The following is a 26,302-nucleotide window of genomic DNA, read 5'->3' on the forward strand; positions in this document are numbered from 1 at the left end:
CCTAAAAATGTGGATGTTCCAGTGTGCATTTGACTAAATTTTGTTCACTCAATCATAATTCAATAGTTGGCTCCTGCACTTTATCACTCTTCTCTATCCTATAGATATAATGTTCTAACTGATATGGCCCTTTAGTTTATCATCTGGCTCCGGTGGCGCAGTGGGTTAAAGCCCTGTGCCGGCAGGACTGAGACCGATAGGTCGCAGGTTCGAATCCGGGGAGAGGCAGATGAGCTCCCTCTATCAGCTCCAGCTCCTCATGCGGGGACATGAGAGAAGCCTCCCACAAGGATGATAAAAACATCAAATCATCCAGGTGTCCCCTGGGCAACGTCCTTGCAGACGGCCAATTCTCTCACACCAGGAGTCACTCTTGACACGACAAAAAATTAAAAAAAATCTGGCTCCTGCACTTTTTCCAATTGCCCTGTCTTTGCAACTTTATTGCACAAGCCCCTGCACCCCCGAGTTAGTATTAGAATACCATGTCAGGCTATTGGCTCTTGTTGATGTTATTTTATGTTGTTTATGATGTTGGTTTAATAAAATTTATTTATGATGCTTTTATGTTTTAATCTATGTTTGATTGGGCTTGTCCCATGTAAGCCACTCCGAGTCCTTTTGGAGAGATCGTGGCGGGATACAAATATAAAGTAGTAGTAGTAGCAGTAGTAGTTATTACACTGGTTGCAGATTGTCTGAGTGAACTAAAATGGTCTAGTGAAAAGTTTTATACGAGAGCCATCTTAGATGGAAGGAATTTAGGGTCATTTTTTCACTCAGTACTATGTAGGGCAAGGCATTTCATGAAAAAAAAACCCCACTATAATCAGAACTCTTAAAATAGAAGATAAAATATATCTGAAGTTTTAAAATTTTGAACTAGTATTTAAAAACAGAATTCATTGTACAAGTAAATCATCAACCAAGCTATTATATGTTCCTTTAAGTCTGGAAAAAAAATTTAGAAATACAAGAAATACAAAAAAAGAAGTGATTATGCAAGTTGTACCTAAATTAATAGCTCTTACACACAAATGCAGAGAGTTAGAAAGTCGAGTGCACTGTCTGGATAAAGTGCACTCGACTTTCTAAGTGCCATAAAATTTCCCATCTACTACTATACAGAAGACTTCTGGATCTCTGTGTTAGATAGTTGGAATGTCCCCCTTGGGCAGTTCTGTCTTCTTCAGCTGCATCTGAAGTTGTTGTAGATCCCCTCATTTTTATTGACAACGGCTTTCCTATACATATTATGCAGTAATATGAGGAATCATATCTTTATCATTGCCTCCTTCTCTTTCTCTTCTAATAAAATTATTCCAGTAATCTTATATATAATATACAAAATTTGGAAACAACTCTGGGGGTTGGTGCTTATCTCCATTTCTAAGCCAAAGAGCCAGTGTTGTCCGTAGACACCTCCAAGGTCATGTGGCCGGCATGACTGCAAGGAACGCCGTTACCTTCCCGTCGGAGTGGTACCTATTGATCTACTCACATTTGCATGTTTTCAAACTTCTAGGTTGACAGAAGTTGGGGCTGACAGCGGAAGCTCACGCCGCTCCCCGGATTTGAACCTGCGACCTTTCAGTCAACAAGTTTAGCAGCTCAGCTGTTTAACCCACTGCACCACCGGGGGCTCCAACGCATGCTTAATATCACATAACAACCAACTTTACCCTTCGAACTTTACATGTAGTAAATAGAGAGAATGTGCTAGTGTATGGATGGCCACAGACCATATATTACTTTACTTTAAACAAGGACTACACAGTGGACCAGTGGTAGTCCATAAGCTATCAACTGCCAGTTCTTGAAGAGTCTCCAGGAATGGAACAAACAGCCAATGTGAACAAATATAGTTCCAATTCCAGTCACGTGAGGGAAATGGTATGCTGGTGGCCAAAATATCAGAGAAGCACTACTTTAAACAACTAACTGCTAATCCTTATAACAACTACATTTACCATATAATCATTATTCCCATATTAGGGAAATAGTAACAAAGAATAAGCTTAGCTATTTCCACCTATTGAGTTTACAGGAAGAGTGAAATTTAAAAAAAATAAAAACTCAAGCTGGTGAGATACACAAAAAATCAGATACCATTTTGAGGCTTTATTGCACTATCTTCCTTATTTTGCCCAGACTCAAGAAAGCTATCTTTATTTTCTAAGATATTTAAATTTAAAAGATAGAAACAGTAATATAATAATAATAATTGGGAAGTGTCCGACATATGATCCAATTCAACAGCCAGCAGAGTGTCTGCTGTGGATTCATCTTTTTGTGTTTCAAATAATAACAATAATAATAATAATAATAATAATAATAATAAACAACAATGTTATTTATACCCTGCCATCTCCCAAAAAAACTCGGGGCAGCTTACAGAAGCACATACAAATGACGTAACTACAGAAAATACAGGTAAAATAACATCAACATATTAGACAATAACAATATCAGTTCACATAAAAACAGCACATTACAAAATAATTTTGTTGCAATGTTTCTTCCAGTACATTTTCTCAAGGCACACTCCAGGCAAGCAACAATTTAAACAAAATCATAATAAACATGCATTAAGATCTTGCTGTCACCAAATCTTTATCCATTTTATAATCTTATGCTTAAACTTGTTCTTTGAAACAAAAAAAAATCACAATTAGATTTTTTTTTTAAAAAAACTCATATATTGCAGAGTCAGGTATATGGAGAACGGCATATTGTACTACATTTTAAAAATAATGCAAAAATACTCAAATGTACCTGAAAAAGAATTATACAAGCAAGAACCTGCCATTTGATCCTACTAGCTGAAATGTCTGAGCTTCACTTATACTTTCTATTTTTACCATGTCTTTTTAGTCCCAGTCATAAACAGCAGTTTTGCAATGTAGAAAAAAATCCCTTTACATATAAACAGAATGTGCATATATATGAATGCTAACAGGCAGCAACTGTCTGGCCAAGAATAGTGAGGATGGCACCAGCACATTGTGACAAGTTGAAGTCATTCTGAAGAGAGAGAGAGAGAGAATCCTGGGTTAGCTTTTATTAACAGTATACTCACATCTGCATAATGGCCTCTCATAGCACAGCGGTTGCAATGTTTCTTCCAGTACTCTCTCTCAAGGCACTCTCTAGAGCAGTGTCCGGGCAAGCAACAATTTAAACAAAATCGTGCTGGACAGCTGTTTTGCAAGTGACCTCTTTGTGCACAGAGACAACAAGGTGGAATTTTCTGTGGATGAAATACAAAGAAAAAGTTCAGTCATTTCAAGTTCAGGCATTTGTGGAATTTCAATGAAGTAACATATGTAGGAAGATTATGGTGAAGTCCCACTGAGGTCCATTGATAACCATAACTGCTTTTCCAAAGCCTTGCCTCTCAAATGATTTGAATTTACATTTTGCTCTTCTATATTATTAGCCAAGGAAACTAATAACAATATTTACCAGGGCTTTGGAGTTGTGGAAGTGCAGTTGAGAGACAATGAAAATGTACTAACTTTGACCCCATAAAAGCTTATAATATTAAATGCCTAGTTAATTACATGGCAATTTAGGCACTTTTCATGTTCAGAAATGTTACTCCAATTAATACATTTTATGTTCTATCAATCTATGATTTATGTGGTAGCAATAAAATTCCCTGTGCAGACATTTTACTCCAATAAATATGTTAGTACTAATTAATACACATTTGCTGTTCACAAAGAAGTTGGAGCCAGAATTGAAGTGTGCCAACTACACAGCCATGTAATTTATACATGCAACACAAAGCCAAAAAGTAACACAAGTATGGTAATATTAGGAAACAAAAACTGGTAGTCAAAAAACAGACCACCTCTACAGGTCACTGACCTATTTTATCAAGACCTTTGTTGGTTTGCAGAAACCAACAATCTTCCCTGCAATAGGAATACCAAAGCCTAGGTGAAACCAGTGAGAAGGGCCTTCCTCATTCTATCTAATTCAACCTCCAGTGTTGGCAGGAAAAATACAAGGGCCTCTGTAAAATATCTCAAAACTTAAGACAAACTCAAACTGGAGAAGGAGGTATTTTGGGGTACTTCCAGATGAGGTCTTTACTATGCAAACACATTGCTGCATTACAGGAATCCAGAGTTTATTGTTTTCTGTTTAAGCCTGCTCATGTTTTCCCATATGTTGTGTCAAAATGTCAAGTCAATGGACTGACTACTTTTTGACTTTTACGAGCACATACATATGTGCATAGTTTCTGTTATCTTTTTGTCTTTCCAAGGCAAATCTTTTAGGGACAAATAGGGAAAAACTGCATAATGCTTTTAAAAAGTAACCAATAGGAATTCTTGGTCTGATAAAAGTAACTTGCCCCATGCTATCTTTGGGATTTAAGGGACATAGCTGGTACTTTTAAACTGTGTAAAGGCGCTCAAGACTTGGCTGTTTGGTTGTGCATTTAAGTAATCGGATCAAATTTTGCCATAGTCACTGCTGAATGTTTTTATGTTGAATGGTTTTATGTTGAATGTTTTTATGTTGAATGTTTTTATATTGTGTATAAGCTATTTTAAATTGTAAGTCGCGCGGAGAACTTTGGTGGAGAGCGACTAATTAAGAAATAAAGTGATGATGATAAATATGTGTTGACAGCCAGTATGGTTGTTAAAACAGTGGGATCAAATACCTGTCATAATTGTGTCCACTAACAACCTGTTTGAAGTATCAGGGAGCATTTAATATTAGCTATGTCTTCCCCTCCATTTGCCCCAGCAATCACCAATGTTTTAGAAAGTGTGTGGTCGTTATTTAATTTTGGCATTTTTGTTATTATAAAGGGAGGTTGAACCATTGGGTATATGCTGCATTTTCAATGGGACAAAAGACATTTTAGAAAATGTGCACATTATGACCAACAGACAAGTTAGAAAGGAATGAAGGACTATCTTTCTCAAGCGAGTATGCCTGCTTATTGAATCCATAATGCGAGACCTCTGTCAGCACCCAATGCCCCGCATGCCTCCAGACTACAGGTATCAGGGACAGGATCTTCTTAATAATGGTGGTACCCAGACTGGCTTATGTTATTTTCCCCTGAATTTTAAACAGCTTTAAATGACATGTTTTTCATGACCTTTTGGTTATACCATATAGACTTGTGTATGTTGACCAATAGTTTAAGTCTAGGAGAGTGGCATCAATGCTGAGACTCATTCTATAGGGGGAGAAAGACTCAGGGGACCAACCACCCCTGACTGTCACGTCCATTTTCTTACCCAGACATACAAGAAGACAAGAAGCATGGCCATGGTGAAGACAGGAGAGGGAGGTTGTTCTTTCAGGTTCTCCCAGTACAGACTAAACTCTGGTTTTTCATCACTCTACTCAGAGAAGGGAATGGTTTCTCTTTTGATCAGAGTGAAGGTACACTACTTACACTAACTTGTAAATATTTTAACCCTGGTTTTGTGGGTTGATTTTCTGACTAAAATTTCTCGACCCACATGAAAGTATGTACAGTATTCATTTAAATAGTTTGCATGTATTTATTTTTTAAAAATATGAATGATTTAATGCACAACTTTCAAGCTATTTAGAAGAAACGCAAGATAGAACATAAAGAAATCAAATACTTTCTAATATTTTCTATAAAATTCCCAAAGAATGTTAAAAGCAGGATTTACATGTTCTTAACCTAAAAAGTGAAACAAACATCAAAGGCACCTATAAATGAGGAGACTCTTTGCTGAACAATTATAACATTAAACATGAGCAAAAAGCACAAGCAACTTATGGAAAATGTATGAAAAACAACACCATGACAAGCAAACAGAGCTGTGATAGCAGGCCAAATACAAACTGTTGGATGCATAGAACCCTTCAATAGTTAAATAGTCTTTCTAGATAAACTCCCACATTGCTGCCCCTGGAGGGGGTGTTTCTGAAAAAAGTCCCCATTATTTGTTTACATTCATATCTGTGCATGAGAAAATAAGAATCATCAACGTGGGGGGACTACTGTGACTTCTGTTAAAATTTCATTTCTTAGACAGTTCTGCTTCATGTCCTACAGAAGCCTGTCATTGCACAGAGGTTATAACTAGTGCCTACTTCTAGGGGTAGGATCGGGACCTTATGGGATAATTTAATGACCTCATTAAAGATAAACTAAAGATCATTTAAATAAATAAAAACTAGATATCTCAATCTTCCAAAGACTCTAATGCTGTCTACACATATGCCTAGGTGGGAGAAAGGAAAAAGAAATCTTTACTTAGCCTATGGGAATTCTTATATGGGATATAATATGCCTGCATGGTCTGGATTCTTATTTAAGTTTTAGTTTATTGCTAAAATCATTAGGGAAAATGCCATCTTCTAATTACTCCTTCTGTCTCTTAGCCAAGATAATCACTTGATCTGTAAGTATATGGTCCCCTTTGATTAATCCATTAATATATGATTCATATTTTGAAGAAGTCAGCAAGTAATGATCCATGGGACAAAACCGTACTTTCCAGATTTTAGGAAGAAGGACTGTTTCAACATTCTATCTCTCTCTCTCTCTCTCTCTCTCTCTTACACACATGCTATTTTTCAAGTATTTCTAAACCGAGCTTTAAAGTTGGAAAGCTGACAATTAACAATGATAAAATAAATAGTTGCGTTAATAGACAAATCAAAATATTGCATTTACCTTTGGATCAGGACAATTTTTTGATAAATGACCTCGTTTATCGCAATTTCTACAAGTGACATTTTTGTCTAGTGTGTAGTATCTGTTGTTACGCCGAACTGCAACATAGTTACCAATCTGGGCCTAAAGAAACAAAAAGAAAATTATTGACTTTTTATAGTTTCTTTGCTTTGTTATCTTAAATGTCCGTAGTTGTCTAGACTAGAAAGTTGAGCCAAAAATCCAGTAATGTATTATTATAGCTGGGAAAACAAAAAGCATCTAAATTCCTGGTGAGCGCTAAATTCATTCTCAAAATAAACTATTTAAAGGGATTAAAAATAGATAATTCCACCTTTCATCTCAACTTTTATCAATATTGTTTCACAGTGAGATTTTTGTTTTGCAAATCATACTAATGATAATTGTAAAGGCACCTTACCTTATTAAAAACTTGAGACACAATCTATTGGAACACTTTAAACACAGGTGAGAATGGTAGACAAAAAAACTAAGCAAATATGACTAAAGTTACAAAACACACAAACTTGATATCTCAATTGATTCCAAAAATATAAATGTATCTTAAGGTGCTAAAAACCTGTAAAAGGTAGAACACACAGTTAAGGTTTTAAAAAATGAGCCACATTTCTTAAGACTGTTATTTTTCTTAGACCATCTGTAATATGATTTTGCAGAGAGAAACAGTGACTCTTTATTTGTTTAGCTGATGCAGTTTAGTCAATGGCAGTAATGGGCACCTACTGTCTTTCTAATATAGAGGAGTACAGTTGATAGCGACCATGTTATTCAATTAGAAGAGCACATACTGCGCAGCTATTTGTGGCTAGAGCTAAAGGTCAAGTAAACGTGTGCACAGATGTAAAAGGCAGCTGGTGTGTGAGTTGATGCACAAGAGAAATAAGAAATTAAAGCATAAGAACTATAGAACTCAAACTGTGTAATATTAGAAACATAAGGAAGTGTAATAGAAAGCAACCTCTGGAAAGGCAATGAACAGAAGTTGATGGTAACACTGTAAAATTTAGATCTGATTTCTTGGGGGCTATGGCAAGGAATCTTATTTGGCATCATTTATTTTTCCCCTGATTTCTGAATACCCCTTTAAATGACTATAACTATGAAAACTGTCTGAAACCTCTGAATGTGTAACTATCTAAACATTTTTATCTTACGAATTGCTATATATGTGTTTGTCTGTGTGTATTTATTTAATCTAGAAGATATTTGTCTTATCTTTTTCATCTAAGAAATACTAATGGCAACTAATATTATAAACCAAACAAAATTTCAAACAAATCTTGAACTAAAAGAACAATACAGTACGACTCCTATACCAGTCGTATAGGAGTATCCGAGGTTTCATCTACTTGCATCCAACAAAAAGTGTCCTCTCTAAACAGGCATGTACACATCAAAAATATTGTTACCTGATTATATCTGCCACGATTTGCTTTTCTGTTATGTACTATAACCAAAATAAATAGTTTTATTTAATAATAAAAAGTGTCCTCTCTAGGAGTTTTCTAGATTCTCCATGTGATTTTATGGTATGCTTTTGCTGGAAGAAATAACAATTGCTCAGAATAAATTCCTCGAGATGATACTTCTCAAGCAATTTTCTAGATTCCAAAAAGATCTAGAAAATGTGGGCGTTTTGCTGGGAGAAGATTATACAATTTAGAAGTAGATATGAAATTCAAGCAAATCTCTGTATGTCCCCTTTTGCCAGCCTTCTAGCAAAATCTATAGAGTTAGGTAAATGACATCTGTATCTATTTGTAAATTTACTTTCTACAATTTGATCTTTAACCTCACTAAACCTAGACTGAAAATTCCAGTCTTCTCATCTTTAGATCATACCAATTTTGTTTCACTGTCACAGTGCCTTCTGAAGCGACTAATGTGCTTTGATGCTGAAAAGAGCCTGGATGATAAATAACTGGCGCTCTGAAATAATGTGTCAATACATAGAAAAATGTTTTAAGTGAGAATCATATAAAACTATAGACCTTTAATTTTTGAAGAGGCACAAGATCATCTACAAGTGTAGGGTCTTGGTGGTGCGTCCATAGGACTGTAGATATCAATTCTTGATCTGCATGTTCTTTTGCAGTGAAGACAATAATTTTCAGATGGAAGACAGTCCTGACAAAGGTTGGTTTGATGTGCCTTCCTCTTGATACAGTTCTTCCTTTCGCCCTCCATTCATGCCTCTGCAAATTCCGCAGCACTGTTGTTAACTTTTTCCAGAATGACATTTGTCCGCCTATCTTCCAAAGAGATTTGCAGGATTTTTGGAGGCAACGATGATGCAACTGTTCCAGAAGTTGAAAGTGACATCTGTAGATGGTCCACGTTTCACAGACATATAACCAGGGTTGGGAGGATAATAGCTTTATAAACAAACATTTTGGTGTCCCTACAAATGTCCCTATCCTCAAAAACTCTCTGCTTCATTCGAAAAAATGCTGCACTCTATCAGTGAGAGACTAAGCTTTTTGTATGCTTCTGCAAAGGTGTTTGGTTTGTAGGTCTTCTTCTGAATAAGCACAAACTACATTATCATCAGCATATTGGAATTCTATAACAGATGTTGTTGTGACCTTGGTTTTGGCTTTCAGTCTGCTGAAGTTAAATAGCTTGCCATCTGTCTGATAGGTGATTTCCACACCGATGGGAAGCTTCCCATCAATAAGGTACAGTATCATAGCTATGGGGATGGAAAATATGGGTAGGGCAATAACACATCCCTGTTTGACACCTGATTCCACCTTAAATGGGTCACTTTGGAAGCCACTGCTGTCCAAGACTTTGCCATCATGTCATCATGGAGGAGCTGCAGGATGTGAAGATCATATCCACTGTTCCTTTGTAATGGCAGAAGCCATTCTGGGATTCCAGAATGGGATTCCTAAAATAGGTAAAAGGCAGTTTGAAAGGATTCTTGTGAGGATTTTCCTAGAGGAGGCTAAAAGGGAGATACCTCAAATGTTTCCACAGTCTGTTCTTTTTCTCTTTCTGAAAAGGGTGATGATGGTAGCGTCCTTGAAATCTGCTGGAATATTCTCAGTTGCCACACTTTTTCAATGAGATGGTGGAGTTGGTGTGTCAACTCAGGTCCACATTCTTGAAAGATTTCAACAGGGATTCCATCATGTCTGCTGGCTTTGTTATTTTTTAATTGGCCAATGGCTTTGCTGACTTCCTTCAACCTAGGTAGTGCTATATGTTTATCCCTGGTTTGTTGTTACGGGATTTGCAAGTGAACCTCTTCAGCCACATGGGAGTTGCTGTTAAGAAGGTTATGGTAGTGCTCTTTTCAGCGTAGTGCAATTGACATCCACAATCACCTATGCATGCAGCTACTTCACCCCTAGAAGATAACATTTAATGATATTATTTCCATTGGTAGTGCGAAGGGGCAGGAGGGAGAGAATTCAAGGGTTCACACTAAGTAGAGCAGAAGTATTTTCTACTGCAATAGTACTGAGGTTATAAAAGGGGCTACTGTTTTTTGTTTTTTTTTCTAATAGTATTCATGGATGTGGCCAGAGGATTGGCTGACCGAGCCCCATTCTAAACAAAGTCCATCACCTGCCTCCAGCACTAGAAATTCAACTACCAAATGTGAGCTTTCTGAATTTCTGTAAACAAAAAATCATCTTCAAGAGCGTTTAGGATACCTCCACTGTGGAAGCCTTACTAAAGTCTTTGTCATATCTTACTGAGCCATTCATTCTGCAGATATTTTGATAACAGTGCACCTTGAATTTGTGGATGCAGATCTGATGTGGTAATAGCAATATATAGTTGCCCCCAATTTTCTCGAAGATGTTAAGCCACTATTTATGAATGGGCTCATTCTATACACAAAAATGAGATTAGATATGTGATTAATCCAGGTTTACTTACTTAAAACATTTATATTCTGCCTTTCTCACCCCAAAGGGGACTCAAGGCGGAGCACAGCACCAACTGCTGCTTTGGGCCAGAGTGAAGAGAGAGGGGGCCAGAGGACAGTTCCATCTTGTCTCCAGCATATGTCATCAATTGAGGACCCCTCTCCCCAGCACCAACTGCCGCTCTGGGCCAGAGTGGAGGGGGGGGGGCAGGGGACAGTTCCATCTTGTCTCCTGCATATGTCATCAATTGGGGACCCCTCCCCCCAGCACCAACTGCTGCTTTGGGCCAGAGTGAAGAGAGAGGGGGCCAGAGGACAGTTCCAGCTTGTCTCCTGCCCATGTCATCAGTTGGGGACTCCTCCCCCCAGCACCAGCTGCCGCTCTGGGCCGGAGTGAAGAAAGAGGGGGCAGAAAACAGTTCCACCTCGTCTCCTGTACTATTCTAATAATATAATATAATGTAATATAATATATTGTATATACATACATAAACATTAATAACATTTGTCTCAATATTAAAATACACTGTTTAAATCCGTTTTGATAATCCAAGACCAAGAAGAACGTTTTTTTAAAAAAAGAACACAACAGAAACGTTTGCAGGTAAGTGCTGGTAAAAATACGCTTTTTCTTTTGAAGCTATTCATACACAAACAAAGACACAGAACACTTCTTCGTTTCTCTAAAATAAGCATGCCATTTTCTTGGCACTGTACTAAAACATTAGACTTTTCAAACACTACTTAAGAGCTTAGATACAAGAGGAGAGTTCTAATATTCCTTCCTTTTATACTTCTGTAGTTGTTTTGTTTTTCTAGTTACTTTGCAGATGTATAAACCAACAATTAGTTATGATATAAATTCACTCATAGCTCTGAGTATCCTAAATACATTTAACTAATCCATTCATTTTGATACACAGTGAAAGATGCTAGAGACTATAACATGAATGCCAGATCCTATTTTTTTTTAAAACTTGTATGTTGTTACTGCTAATTTCACCTATGCTATTTAAACTCTAGTCCTATCATCGTGTTGGAAATTAGCATGGGAAATGACAAGCATTTTGTTTGAGGATTTGAAAGACATGTTGAGAATTTTTGCAGTTTGTTTACACACACTGGAATAACTTACCTCTAAGTCTTTATCACTGATGGCCCAGCTTATTTCAGTTTCTCCTGCAAAAGAGAGATGTTGTTAGTTGCCTTGACAATCTTTTATTACAAAGAGGTAGAATATATGGAAAATAACACACAACAGGTCTGAACAGCACTCTATATGAAATGATTTTAAAATGATTTGCACTGGAAAAATCTACAAGGCAATCCATTTTATAGAGCAAATGTTACCTCCTTTGTTCTAATAATTACAGAAGGTATAAATCATTAATATTACAAATGATCATATTACCCACATGGAAGTAAAGCAAATACTGTATATCGTATTTCATGTTGGTTGGCCATGCAGTTTGCTCATCTGAACAAATAAGCAATTGATAGACTGTAGAGACTGAATTCTATTTTTTGAATAATGTATCTGCTATTTCATTGCACTAGAATGAGCATAGGCAATAATGGAAATATTTACTCAATGCTCTTTCAGTCGGTTTGAGGAATTCTTGCGAGTCTATAACAGGAGGACAGAACACTTTGTATAGAGGGTTTTTTGTGTGTACCGCTAAGTAACATATTTATCCCCAAAACTAGCCTGTTATGTCCTGGACAGTTGGCTATGACAAGTATGCAGCTCCAGTTCCAAAGGCCTATTATCAAGCAGCATCCTGATTTGACTAATACATTCAACTATGTTTGCAAATACCAACTCTTATCAGAAAAAAAAGAAACGAGAGGAGCCAAATTCTCTCTATGTAGTACATCTCTGATCATAGGGCTTCTGGTGGCACAATTCCTTGGGTCCTGAGTACTGTTAGGAATTAATTCCTCAGTTTTCTTCTATTCACAAGGTTGTTGATATCCATCACACCAACCTCTCTCTGCACTCCTATAAAACTATACATTTTTATTTAGAATACAAAGTCTATGAGGGGCTATTGGTATTGAATACAACAAATCATCACAACAAGCTATAATCAACATTTTATAGCATGTGAAAATGACCTTTACATGTTGATGATTTTGTTTGCTAATTTAAGATACACATTTACAACTGTATCATACATTTTAATACACTGGACAATAAGGACACCCAATTGAGATTTGATTATGCCCACTAGGATAAAGAATGGAAGAAATGAGTCTTCAAGGCAAACATGAACTCTTGCATAAAGGGACAGTTTGTACATCTGCAGCAAGATTATTTAACAGCTATGGGAACACCACTTGAGAAGATGCAATCTATGGGGTTTGCCAGCCAAACTTATTCTACTTGTATGCATCTGTAGAGGAGCTTGTGTAGACTGGAAAACATTATTACATAAAGATGGTTCTTCAGATTAATAGACTCCAAATTATTTAGGAATCTATGGATTTGCACTGGTAACCATCCAGTTAGCCCCCTCTAAAATTCACGCGCCATTTTGAATTATTTATTATTTCCAAGCCAACAGATAGTCTTGTTTACAATTCACAGCAGTAGTCAAGACTGAGCATAATTTTACTGTATGGATAAGATCAAAACTGTACTTCATAATTCAAACTACTCTCATATTAGCCAACCAAATGTCAGTTTATAAATAAGTTAGCCTTCCCCACCATTAACTGGTGTTCAGAAATATGTTGCCTATAATTCAGATATAACATAGCCATCATATCATGTACCTTAACCACTCTAGTTTCTAAAGCTATAAAAATTGGTGGCCAACAAAAATTCTTGAAAACGCAAGAATGTTTGCACATTTCATTTTGTCTGCCTTCAATCTTTCCACAATTCAACTTCATTCAAAACCTTTGTTATTACTGTTATAGAAAAGGGAGGATTTACTTGTATATCTAATGTCCCAAAAGAAGAAAGTGAAGCAAGCAAGTTTTTATCTGTACAGTATGCAAGGGTTATAATTAGAGAAAATACTTTTTTCATTTTAGACACAATTATATTTTTAATGTTCTGCACATTTCTTTTTCCTATACATGGCTACCTTTCTATGCTACTCCGTTAAGAGTTCTATGTAACTTGGAATTCTACATATGCTTTCAAAAAGAAATTTTAACTCAAGGCTATATCTGGAACCAATATGGCAGCAAAGTTACATTAGTCCAAGAAAATGCAACACTTAATATAGCTGGCCATTCTTTCTACAGTATAGTGTATTGAAATGCCTTCTAATGAATTATGCTTTCCATCTCCCTTTTCATACTAGTCTTGAATTTATTCCAATGTATTCTAATACCTATATTTTCCTTGGAAAGGTTTTTCTAATTTTGAAAGGCAGAACAAGGCAGAAAAATGCTCCTATTCCTATTTACATGTCATATTTCTGTCAAATATTTAAACTAAAACATTTATTTTGCTAGCACAAGCTGATCAGCTACCTGCATAGGCCCTGCCTTATTTTTATAGCAATTGAATACCGCTGAAAAAGGCTCAGATTATCAACAAAGGCCTTCCTGAACAGTTATTCAGTTCTTCCACATTTCATGATCTGCATTTCATTTTGTAACTCTGTTTGATCTTCTGTGGAATTAATTTTTTGGCTTATAGGCCAGTTCTCTAAACTATAAGTTCATTCCGATCTAAAACCCTATCCTCCAAAGCATTTACAATCAAATTTTACTAGTTTACTTGTGAGAATGTCATGTGGAACTGTGTCAAAAGCACTGCTAAATTTGATTATGCCGAAGATTATATGTATTGCATTCCCTTTATCCACTAAACCACTTACTTTATAAAAGATGGAGATTAGTCTGAACTGGCATGTATTTCTTAAATGCACATTACGTACTAGCAATCATCTCTGAATTTTTCTCCATGTATTTCTTGTAGAGTAGAACTACATTCTCCTAAGGAAAATTAGTAGGCTAAAATGCATTGGCTCAATAGGAACTGCCCTAGTTGGATCCTGAATCATGTACTCTTTTGCAGAAATAGTTTTTGATGTTAAGTACCTTATATACAAATTTTGATCAGAAAAATCAATGCCAAAAAACTGGGTTGACTGTTCCAAGGGTCAGTGTGAGTACTGTGAGTACCCTTAACTATACACACACACACACACACACACACACACACACACCCTTCTTTGAGTAGAGTGGAGAAAAATAAGAGCTGAGTTGATCCCAGGAGAATCTTAAGAAAGCACAACCCCCTCTTCTCTCTCTGATGTGGCATCACTTCTGGCAGGGAAATGGCAGTGGCAGAGGCCAGAGAAGCTAGCCTCTGATGTGGCATTAGTGCTTTCCCCTCTCTGTGGAATGGTCTATAATTTTGATCTCCAAACCTGCCTCAAGTTATACTTGAAGTCAAATAATATATGAGTGTATACACTAAACCAGGGGTCCTCAAACTTTAACAGTGGGCCAGGCCACAGTGCCTCAAAATGTTGGAGGGCCGGATTATAATTAGAAGAAAGCATGAATGAATTCCTATGCACATTGCACATATCTTATTTGTAGTGCAAAACACACTTAAAAGCAATACAATAATTAAAAAGAACAATTTTAACAAATATAAACTTATTAGTATTTCAATGGGAAGTATGGGCCTGCTTTTGGTTGCTGAGGTAGGATTGTTGTTGTTGTGTGCTTTTAAGTCGTTTCAGACTTAGGTTGACCCTGAGTGAGGGCTGGGTAAATGACCTTGGAGGGCCGCATCTGGCCTCCGGGCCTTAGTTTGAGGACCCCTGCACTAAATAATTTCATTTTCCATAAAAACCACACAATTTAATTAGAATTGTAAACATAGAGCTATCATCATCATCATCATCATCATCATCATCGCAACTTCTTACTTGATTCTCCCCATGGGTTCGGATAGGAAACAACATAATAGAATAATTAACAATGGACGATATTTAAAGGGTGGTCTTCTACCTTGTTCTCAAAATGTGGGAGAAATGCTTAATTCAAGTGCACACAGTGATTGGAAGAAACCAAAGTATGGTATTATTTGAGACTAATTACTCTAGTATAAAACACAAAATTCAGACAATAGATGCCAGATCTTTCAATCAAGGCAAATATGTTATTAATTAAGGAGCTGATGTAAGATCTCTATTGAGCTACTTTATAGTCTTTCTTGACAAAGGAGAATGTTTAGCATAGAACATTTTTTCATTTATTTACTAGATTACCATAAAAGCAGACATTACTCTGCGATCCCAAAACCAGAGCAGAACTCTGGAGAGAGAGGAACAAGGTTCTGCAGATGAAGGAGTGGGGAGAAGAAGGAATTAGAAAAAATTGCTGTCCTTACTCCTTCCGTCCTCCAGTTGTGGGGCCCTACTGGCTCCTGATGGTTTCCTCTGTTAAAGGAAGAAATCGTTCCACTGCCAGAGAGTCAATGCCAACCTAGTGACTCCAACATATTTATAGAAACTCAGGATGAAGAAGCAGCTATCAGACTTTAAAAAAAAACCTAAACCACATTATGTTAAAGATAAAGTGTCAGTCTTTCTGAAGGATGATGGAGTGACTTCTGCCGAAAAGTGGGATTGATTTTTTATTATTATAAAGGCACTCAAAACTCTTGTTATATACTTAAAGGATTTCTTACTGTCTGCTGGTGAGTGAGATCATTTATACTACAAGATGAAACCTGCTGACAGAATGGATTATTTGTCAGTATCCCATAAAAGTGGAAGAAATCTGAAGAGATCCATAAACTTCCCCCAAGGAATTATTTGAAGCAGTTTTTGACATAACCACTTTAACAAAGAAACAGACTTCCCAAAGCAATGCACAGCCTGTCTGTGCTTTTTAAAAAAATATCAGTGACCATTCATAATAGCTTTTTGGTGAATTCATCCTTAAACAACACTATCTTGATTCATCATAGTACTTTTATGCAATTTTTAAATGGCCAAGCCTTCTACAGTGCTATCATACAACGCTAATCCCACAGTACATGGGAAATGTATTTCAAATTTATAGTACTGATTCAGACATTCTGGTTAAATTCAAAAATGGGGGGGGGGGTGGGCTGATACCAGATTAAAATGTATGTTAATTTCACTCTAAAATATATTAAATTTCAATATAAATTTAAATAATATGTAACATCAGAGCAGACTTCAGCTATCACCAGAAGAGGCATTTGAAGGCTAGGGGATATGAAATGGTATTTGTAATCTTTTAAAGGTATGTCTTTTTAGAAGATATGACAGGTTAAGGGAAATTTCCTATGAAGGAAGTTAAACAATCTATTTTAAATGCAAATAGATTGTATGTTAATATGTTAAGCTATTATGAATTTTGATAATTTCATAGTTACACAATCTCTCACAGTTACACACACTCACTGTTTGTATGTTCTGCTCTATTCAGAGTGTGCATTTTTATCTCTGAGTACTGTAAAATAAAACAAAACTGTTTTCACCAAAACTATACGTATGTTAAAGATTACAGAATGAGTGCACAATCTTTCTAAAAATGACAATAACATCAAATTCATTGAAAAGGTAAAAGTCTTCTTTTTTGTTTTCATCTCTTTTGTAATTTCCTTTTACAATATTGCTCTCCATAATTTAAGTCACATTCACAGTTAGTAATGTTAGTACACAAATGTCAATGGCTTGTCGTTTTCAAAGCTTAAAGAAACATTTAGAGAACAAAGTAGGTTTCTCTTTCTTTCTTGGGTACAAGTATGGGGGACCACAGGAACAGTTAAATTCATGGCATGGTTGGTCTACCACACAGTCGGGGGAATTCTTTAAATAGAGCCTGTCACTCTCTTTGCCCATCAATGGGATTTCCTTCTCAAACTGCTGATTCGTTCAGGTACACAACAGAGGAAATTTCAGTTAACCTTTGTTTCACCCCAGGGAAAAATCTGTCTGAGAAGTATAAAATGAATAGATTAAAAAAAAATAAGTAGCTGAGCTTCAATGCTATTCTTTTAAGTGTTCAGAGCAGTCAAACAGAAAAAAGAATGTTTTCCTTCCAATGGAGAATAAATGATATAATATGCAATTTAGAATCCCAGTTGTCTTTTTGTGCTCAATTCATAAAATTGTAAAGCCCAACCAAAACAGAACTATTCTTTTTCATACAAGATCTCTCCTTCTGAACCTTTACCTTGTGATTATTCTCTGTGTTATCAAGACAGAATAGGGTTTTTTAAAACAAACAATCCACAGACTTTTCCAAGAGAAGGACCACCTGGTGAGGGCAGAGGGCACTTGACTAGTCATGGGGAATTAGGTTCTGGTCTCAACAGCACAGAAGCAAAGTAAATTTTAACGGAAAATATCAGCAGGATGCTGGAGCTGAGGACTGGTTAACTGGCATTATGATCAGTACCAGATACATGTTGGGAGGAGGAGTTACTATAAAAAGGAAACTGGGCAGAGTCAGCTATCTCTTATACCTCCACATTATTCTCCTCATAACCCCAAAGCTAACCATCTAGAAAGTGCAGAGGGTTAAATCTTCAAGTTATTTCTGACTTATGTTAACTCTAAGATGATCCTTTCATGGATTTTTCTTGGCAGGATTTGTTCAAAAGGTTTTTTTTCTGATCCTGAGAGAGCAACTTGCCCAAAACAATCCAATGGATTTTCACAGTGGAGTTATCAGAGTCATAGTCCTGTATTCAAACCACTAATTATTCTAGCTTTCACAGAAAAATTATACCTTGCATTATTTTTAACAGTCCAGATGGCAGAAAAAAAATGCATGTTGTTTAATTTTGGAGGTAGCTACTTACCTACCTACCTACCAACCAACCAGAAATATATCCCATATTATACAGTTGGACAGTTAGTCTGGGATCCTAAGTTAGTTCATCTTCTTTTCAGGGGTACCTACTAAAAATTCAGTTCACATACTGAGTATTCTGCATTTAACAGGTTCTTTTGCTGGTGCAGTTGGCCTCAAAGTCTTCCAACTTAACCAGCATTAGGTGGCTTCAGCAAGGTAAACCTGTCTGATACAACCCAAGATTTTGGGGAAGTGAAAAAAAATATCAGCCTTCTGTCAGAACAGCATGACGCCAACACACATAGCAAATCTTTAACCGGATTTCTGGTTTTACACTGGCTGTGATACAGATGGACTGAAAATAGGAAGTGATGTTGACTGGACAGTTCTGTGATATGAGGAATTATGGGTATCCTCCTATCATTTCATTTAACAGATTGCTTCACAATTATGTTGTGAATTTTACAAAAAAAATATTTTTGGATAATGTATTATTCACAAACATACGGATCTCTGCAGAGACAGAGAATATAACTGTAGAAAACATTGACAACAAAAAATCCCAACTCAGAATCAAATCACATGTATCACCTCTCTCCATATAGGAATGAGGAAATAAAAGCATATTCAACCCCATATGGAAACAGTACTAATATAGAGCAAAATACAGAGCACATCCTTGGTTTTTAACAAAATATTTTCCTATAGGCCAGATTCAGTTTACAGTAAGACCTCTATATCCATGGAGTCAGTACCCACAGATTTAACCAACCATGGCTTAATTTTTTTAATCCACAAAAAGCAAACTTTGATTTCAAAGGCACGTTATTTTACATTGCCACTGACATGAGTATCTATGATTTTGTATCCATGCAGGGTTCTGGAATCAAACCCCAATGGATACAAAGGCTTACTGCATGTAATTTACCTGTATATCGTATTGCTCTTCCAAACAATTCAGCATCCAGCTACACATAGCACAAAAGCATCCATAATAATAAAAAAGAATGTCTGCATATCTATTGGTGGTAGTTATAACTCACTGGAATATTATGCCCAGTATTTAAAAAAATGAACCCTGACAGATTTCAGTCTTATCCAAGTTGGAATGCCAAGTTTCAAGTTGAAATTTAAAGCAGAGGGGCCACTAGATACCAAACGTTTCCATGAGTCACTTGCTCAACCAAGCATCATCCTTATACACATCCACTATGTACCACATAAACTACATCTGTCATTCAATCTTCATCCATACCTCAAAATGGATATGCAGATGGGAAAACCAAAGGTCACATAAACCTCTCTTATTGTATATATGTAAAGGACTGGGAAATTCTGAGAGATTGAGGCATTACTGCTAAGATTCTTGAGACAGGAAGAAATAACATAAAAACAGGAAAGGGTTTACTGAAGTGCCACTCCTATAATTTCCTGAAGTACTAATAAAAAGAGATGAAACAGAATACTCTATTTAGGGGTGCTGGATACTGGTCTAGGTATTTTGAAAACTTAGATCAGAGTTTATGAACAGCTCAACAGCAAGAAGAATAGTTCCCATCACCCCTTAGCTCTATTTATTTTACTAGATTTGACTCCTACATCAGAAGAAAAACACGAGTGTTAGAACTTGAATTGCCAGACCTGATAATCAGTTACATAATACAGTAACCATCATAAATCAAAATCCTAGAAATATTAGAGTCAAAACTGTATAAGAGGAACACAAAATTAAGGATTGGGGAAAGGATATTTATCTTATTATTTCCAGACCGTAGAAGAACTGTGTCTGAGATTACAGCGTTCAACTCAGATGCCATATAAGGTACAGACCCTCAAACACAGATTTGTCCTGAGGCACTGTATTGTGTGTGTATGTGTGCGTGTGTGTGTGTGGAGGTAATGTCTCACCTTCTCAAATTCCACATAATGTCACATCCTTCAGTTTCTCTGCAAATTTCTTGCCTCTGCTTGATAAACAGACAAGCTGGCTCTATTCCTAAGGCAGATGGATTTGGCCTTGTAACCTGTGGTTGCTGATCCCTAAATATATTTATGTTGTATTCTTTATCTTTGTCCTCCTCTCCTGCTTTCCTCTTTCCTTAAAGGAATACCTGGCCGTGGGGGGTGGGGGTGGTTCACTACCATTAGCATGATTTGCCGTGGCTTAGGTTAGCTTCTAACTCATCAGCTGAATGCCAACAGTATGGATCACTAATCTTGAAGAAAGGCTGTAAAATTCTTGGTCCTTTTTTTTGCCTTCACATTGGCATACCATATTCCCAGTTGTCTTCTCCAAAAATGCACAGCTCTCACACTTCAACACTCCAACTGCTTATTTTCCATTTCTAGAAATCAATTAGAAAATGCCCATCTAACTGGCTCAAAACAAACCTTAGTTATAGGGCTGGCAATCATTATGTAGCAATGCTATTGCTAAAATAAACCAACAGAACACATAGGTATATAGGGTTTTTTTTAAAAAAGATTTCTAATTGTTCCAGAAATTTCCCACTAAGTAGTCCCACAATGGTTGTCCCATTTTTACTGTGTAGCACATCAATTTCTTAGCTGTTTCCTTTGAAAGTTACAAAAAGAGATATCTTTTCTGAAAGGCCATCAACTATTTCTCCCATCGTGAGTCATGTTTACTTTCTATGGATAGATAATATTGCCTGCACAGGGATCAATAGGAATCTAATGGATAGCTTGTAACTCAAAAAAGTAAAGAAAAAGTAAAGAAAATACATAAGAGTAGATTAGAAAGGGATTACCTCTCCTGAGCACAGGGATCTCAAATCCTTGTTATTTAAAACTCTTTGTGTTATTTTGTGCTAAAGTAACTGTTTTTCAGAAAGAATGCTGTCAAATATAACTCTATATGTTCATATATAACTCTAAATATTTACCCCACTTCCAGCAAAATTCTGACAACTATTACTGAATTAACTGAAATTGCTTCCAAGTTACATAATTATGCTAGAAATCTTCAAATACTCAGTGATATTAACCACAATATAAAAATGTACACAAAAAGTGCACTCATAAAATGTTTCCATTTTAATTGAACTGGAATACTGCTTATATTTATTGCTTTTCAGAAAGCAAACCCATCCTACGGAAGTTAGATAACTAAGCAGGTTTATCAAACCAGAGCTACAAAATTTGTAAACTGCTGCCACTGTATTCCATACAAAAGGAGCAAAACAATAGCCACTTCCTTGGAAAACATCCAAGCGTAAGAATGGAAGGAGGGGTGAATGAAAGGGAAATCATGACCACCTTCTTTGCATGTTGTAAAGAAGTAAAAGGGGGCTGAACAGCAAGCTTAGCCAACCAGCTGAGGCTTTCCTACAGTGGGGGAAATGCTTGGGAGCTTCATGGATCCTTTGGGCACGGTGGTTTGTTTTAGTTTACATTTGGAGTAAAAACTGCCCTTGGCTACCAGGAAGAATTGGAAGCTTGCAAACCTTGGCAGAAAGCCATCGTTGCTTGCTCCCCAACTCCCTTGGGCTGCACTAAGCACAACTTGGTTACATTTGAGGATTGAATCTGTTGTTCTAGTGTGCATCTTATCTAATCATATCATTCTGCATACATACGTTGAACTGTATGACACCATTAATTAATGAACTGAGCATATGTTTGCTTATACTTAAGAGCATGAGATTTTGGAACGCAAGCTTCATTTGATTTGAAGATGAATAGTACTCCAGCAATGTGCTTAATTTTCCACAAATACACTTTAATCCTCTGTGCTTTCATTAAATAGACTTGTTTGGATAGTGAAACTTGTTTTTCAGAAACAAAAGACACACATTCATTATTATTATTATTATTAAAAAATCAACTTTCACCCCAAGGCAATGGAATTAAATCCCTCACAAGGCATTTCCCCAATACATGAAGTTTTCCATGTAGGTGAAAACTTAATAAACTAACCCAAAGGTAGTTTTTGAATGGCAATCTCATTCCAATTAAACTGTAAAATCATTTCCATCTGCCCAGCTCCTCAAAGTGAAATAAATCCAAAGCATGGGCAGGATAATGCCCTTTGCACATGAACATCCAGATGCCAAGAGACCCGGCGCAATTCTCAGTTTAACGTTTTCAAAGGCACAGACTAGTGATCACACAATACTGGTGATACTCTCTAGTTACCCTTGGCAACCCTTCTCAAGTGTAACGATGCTCTGCCCCTACAATAGCTCACTGGGCAGCTTTCTCTTCACTTAGCTGAATGCTTTGGGACCATCTGCGTCGGTAAGCATAAAAGGCCAGCTTGCCTGTGGGCCCGTCACTCTGAACACCACCTCTCTGACCCTGATTAAATACAACTTTCAATCCTTTTTGTCCTCCCTGTTGACTTCTCCTATTAAGGGAGCCCTTTGACAAAGAAAGCGGAAGAGTGGACTAACTGCCCCCAAGAAAGGTGATGTCTGATACTGCTCAACACAAGGATTAGCAAGCCAATACATAACAAAAGCAAGTTTGGGGGAGGAGGCAGGAAAGGGAAAAATGGTTTTAGCCAGGCCTTTGACTAATTCAGTGTGCACACAATTCAAAAAAATAGCTATACAAGAGGTGTGCTTTAAGAAGAAAAACCTATTATGGCTTAACAATAATTTGGTGAAATACCTTTAACCACCCAACATAAGGCCATGACATCAGTATGAAAGCTACATTAAGTATCCACTCTTCAAATAAAGCAGCTCCCCCTTTAAAATAAGAAGCTATCTACTGCAGGAATAAATGTGATTACAGGAGACAAAGTGGAAATTCAAACAAACATGCTTGCCTCTTGCAGGGTCAGATAATTGTAATAACTGTAATTGGGACAAGAAATATGTATAAAATTGGTAAGAATCCAAGTTCAGGGAGAAGGCTTGACCCAATTTCAATGGAATGCCTGACTATTTTGGCATTACCTAGCTGGTATCACTATGCATAGAACTGGCTACTTTTGAAACCGTCTTCAGTTCAAAAGGAAAACTCCTTTAAAGCAATGGGGCAAGGATAAATAACTGACTCCCACATTATTACTACTTCTTCAACAACAACAAAAAAATCACAGAGGATGATGGCCCCTGAGAGAGAACAATTTAGTGTTTAAGACTATGGGGCACACATGGACACAATTCATACATAGGACTGAAAGCTCTGTTCCAGAGTGACATTCAGTCTGGATTGTAAGTGAAAGAATAACAGATATGGAACAATGAAATGTTGCATACACGTGTGTCCTGTTGGAGCCTTCAAAAGCCTCCTTTACCAAGCAGAAGGCAGCTTCCAACTTGGGTGAACAAGTAAAGGCTACCTGGAGGGAAAGAGAGGGTGTGTGAGGAGGTCGGGCATATTCTTGCTCATTTCTCCTTTTCTAGATATTCTATTATTTCATCCTTTCTCCCTCCTCAATTTTCAGTTGCCCCCTTTTGCCTATCAGTTAGCATTTTTTCTGGTTTCAGAACAGACTGAAAGCTATTCACTTGACTGTTTCAGAACATCCATTGGGTCCCCCCGTCCCGTCCCGTCCCCCCATCCTTTTGAACTTTGAAGACTGCGGTGCTATCAAGATAACTCAACATTCCTTTATTGAAGCAATAAAACTAAAAATCCATTCTAATATTTTGGTTACAGAAAGAAGCAGTATTCATGGAATTGAGTTAAAATCAGAATATAGAATCAAAAGTTACTGGTATTTTGTTTGACTTTTAATATATAGAAATAATAATATAGAAAATAATAACTTTATTCTTATATCCCACCACCATCTCCCTGAAGGGACTCAGGGTAGTTTACACATGGCACAAGGTGCCCAAAAACAGAACATAAAATAAACAATGTATAAAATATAATGCGTAAAACATATACACATATAAAACACCAACCAAGACTCAATAAAAGTGTGTTTATCAACCAATGGTGGTAAGAAATTGAGGATGCAATATTTATTTTTCTCTTAAAATAAATAGTCCTGAAAGTACCATCATTGCAAATTCAAATTCTTTGTCAGAGTCATATTTTTAGAGGATAATAGAACACCTTCTCTTCTTTTTTGCAAGCTTTGCATATCAAGGTAGATCAACTCTGCAGCATGTTACATTTACAACAATCATGACATCTCATCTCACACACACTTGTGCCAGATCAAATTCTGCCCCTTTGGATATGAAGTCACCTCAACCTAACTCTTGATTGGAAGCGATGTCTTAAATCCACTTGTTACTTCCACAAAATTAAAGAGAGCCTCATAAGTCAACATGTGGCCAAGTTCTACTGAATCAATGGCTTATTTACCTGATGCTAACAACTAGAAGGTAAATATTTTGACAGAACAACCAGAAGAATGGGAAAGCCAATTAACATAGCTGAATTGTTAATGATCTCAGCATGCACCAGGACACCAAAACAGAACATGGATATGAACGTATTTTGAAGTTAAAAAATCTCAACACAAAATATTGTTTACATTAAGCATTTTCATGAATGTGCTTGACTTGGCTAATAACCAAATTTCTTTTAAGTGCCTATGATTTACCAGTTAATCAATACATGTGCCAAGGATGACTGTGAAATATTTAAGCATGTTTGTTCTGGCACTTAATCTGCATCAGGGTCAGTTTTCTAATGCTCATATCTTACTGGTAAATACTGATGTCTCAAGGCAAGGTGGGAATCAGATGTTGTTATATTATAACTTTCCCCAACCCTCGACAGCACAACTAAACTTACAAAGGGTTTTCCATTTCCTCTCTAAATAAGTTATCAACCTATCCCGTATTTTCTGCTTGCAGAGACGGACTTGACAAACTACCACTGGAAAGGGTAATGAAAGTGTTAAAAGAAGCAGTTCCTTTGCACATAAAGCTGGCAAATATATTCATTTGGAATAATTGCTAGATTTTTTTCTTCTTCCACAAGTCAATAAAAGCAGATAGTGCTCATCTGAAATCTATACCAAATATGGATCTACCACAGCACTAATTTTTAATAAGTATGATCAGTATCTAGATTCATATAGCTTAACATTCCCTCATTTTACTCAGTGCTTTATAACTAGCTATCCTATTTTTCTGACAATATGACAAAATATGCAAATATAATCAATTAATCTATTAAAAACAGGTGATCAATCAACTAAAAAAAACTAATCAGCTGACAGGCCTAAATACATAATAACACAAGAATTTCCCCCACTCCTCCTGGCACAGGAATGGTATTTGCACAAGCATTTCTGCGTTGATTTAGAGAGGAGCATAAAAGATTACATGGTTGCTTGCTTAAAGCATTATCCAAATGATTCTAAACAAAGTATTTATCATGGTCAAGTGAGAATGCAACCATAGACACATTCTGAAACAAATATCACTTTGCAAGGGATGTACTATAGCAGTGCAAACATGGCTATAATGTAAGTATGACCTTGAATTCTTTAAGTAATTTTTTTTACAAATTGGGACCCTCAAGGAATCACAGAGATGAGGAGCATGGGGTGGTTTCTTCTATTTGTTCTCTCATTCTGTTAATTCACACATATATTTATTCTTTCTCAAACTATGGTAATTTGCATAATTTCTTGCACAGGTCCATGCACACATACTTCCACTCTGCATACAATCACAACATAGATACATACACACTGGAAGAGTTTAAATGTTTTAAAGGAAAGGAAAGAGAAAGGATAAAGTCAATGGAGGGGGGGGGGGGAAACATAGGCAAACGATCACGCTGCAAAGGTGTGACTGGATTTTCTGCATGGAAATGAAAGAGTATGCTTTCCTTCCTGATGTTGTTTGGCAGCTACAGTGTTCTCTGGGTAAAGTTCTGCTCTCACCAATGAAACAAGGGAAACTGAAGTCCTCCATTTTCCCTTCCTTCCAGCAGCCCCTTGTGATCCC

General features: G+C 36.6%; 1 protein-coding gene across 1 annotated transcript in view; it reads right to left on the reverse strand.

Moving 5' to 3' along the window:
* Positions 1 to 26,302, reverse strand: part of ZCCHC7 (zinc finger CCHC-type containing 7) — a 139,657-nt gene that overhangs the window by 43,357 nt on the left and 69,998 nt on the right. Inside the window, exons 3-5 of the mRNA XM_060763746.2 lie at positions 11,731 to 11,774; positions 6,692 to 6,814; positions 3,080 to 3,250 (exon numbers count right to left, since the gene is read on the reverse strand). Of these exons, the coding sequence (XP_060619729.2) occupies positions 3,080 to 3,250; positions 6,692 to 6,814; positions 11,731 to 11,774 (338 nt within the window). The remainder of the gene's footprint in view (positions 1 to 3,079; positions 3,251 to 6,691; positions 6,815 to 11,730; positions 11,775 to 26,302) is intronic.

This window comes from Anolis sagrei, chromosome 2 (genome assembly GCF_037176765.1).
Source record: "Anolis sagrei isolate rAnoSag1 chromosome 2, rAnoSag1.mat, whole genome shotgun sequence".
Classification (NCBI taxonomy): Eukaryota; Metazoa; Chordata; class Lepidosauria; order Squamata; family Dactyloidae; genus Anolis; species Anolis sagrei.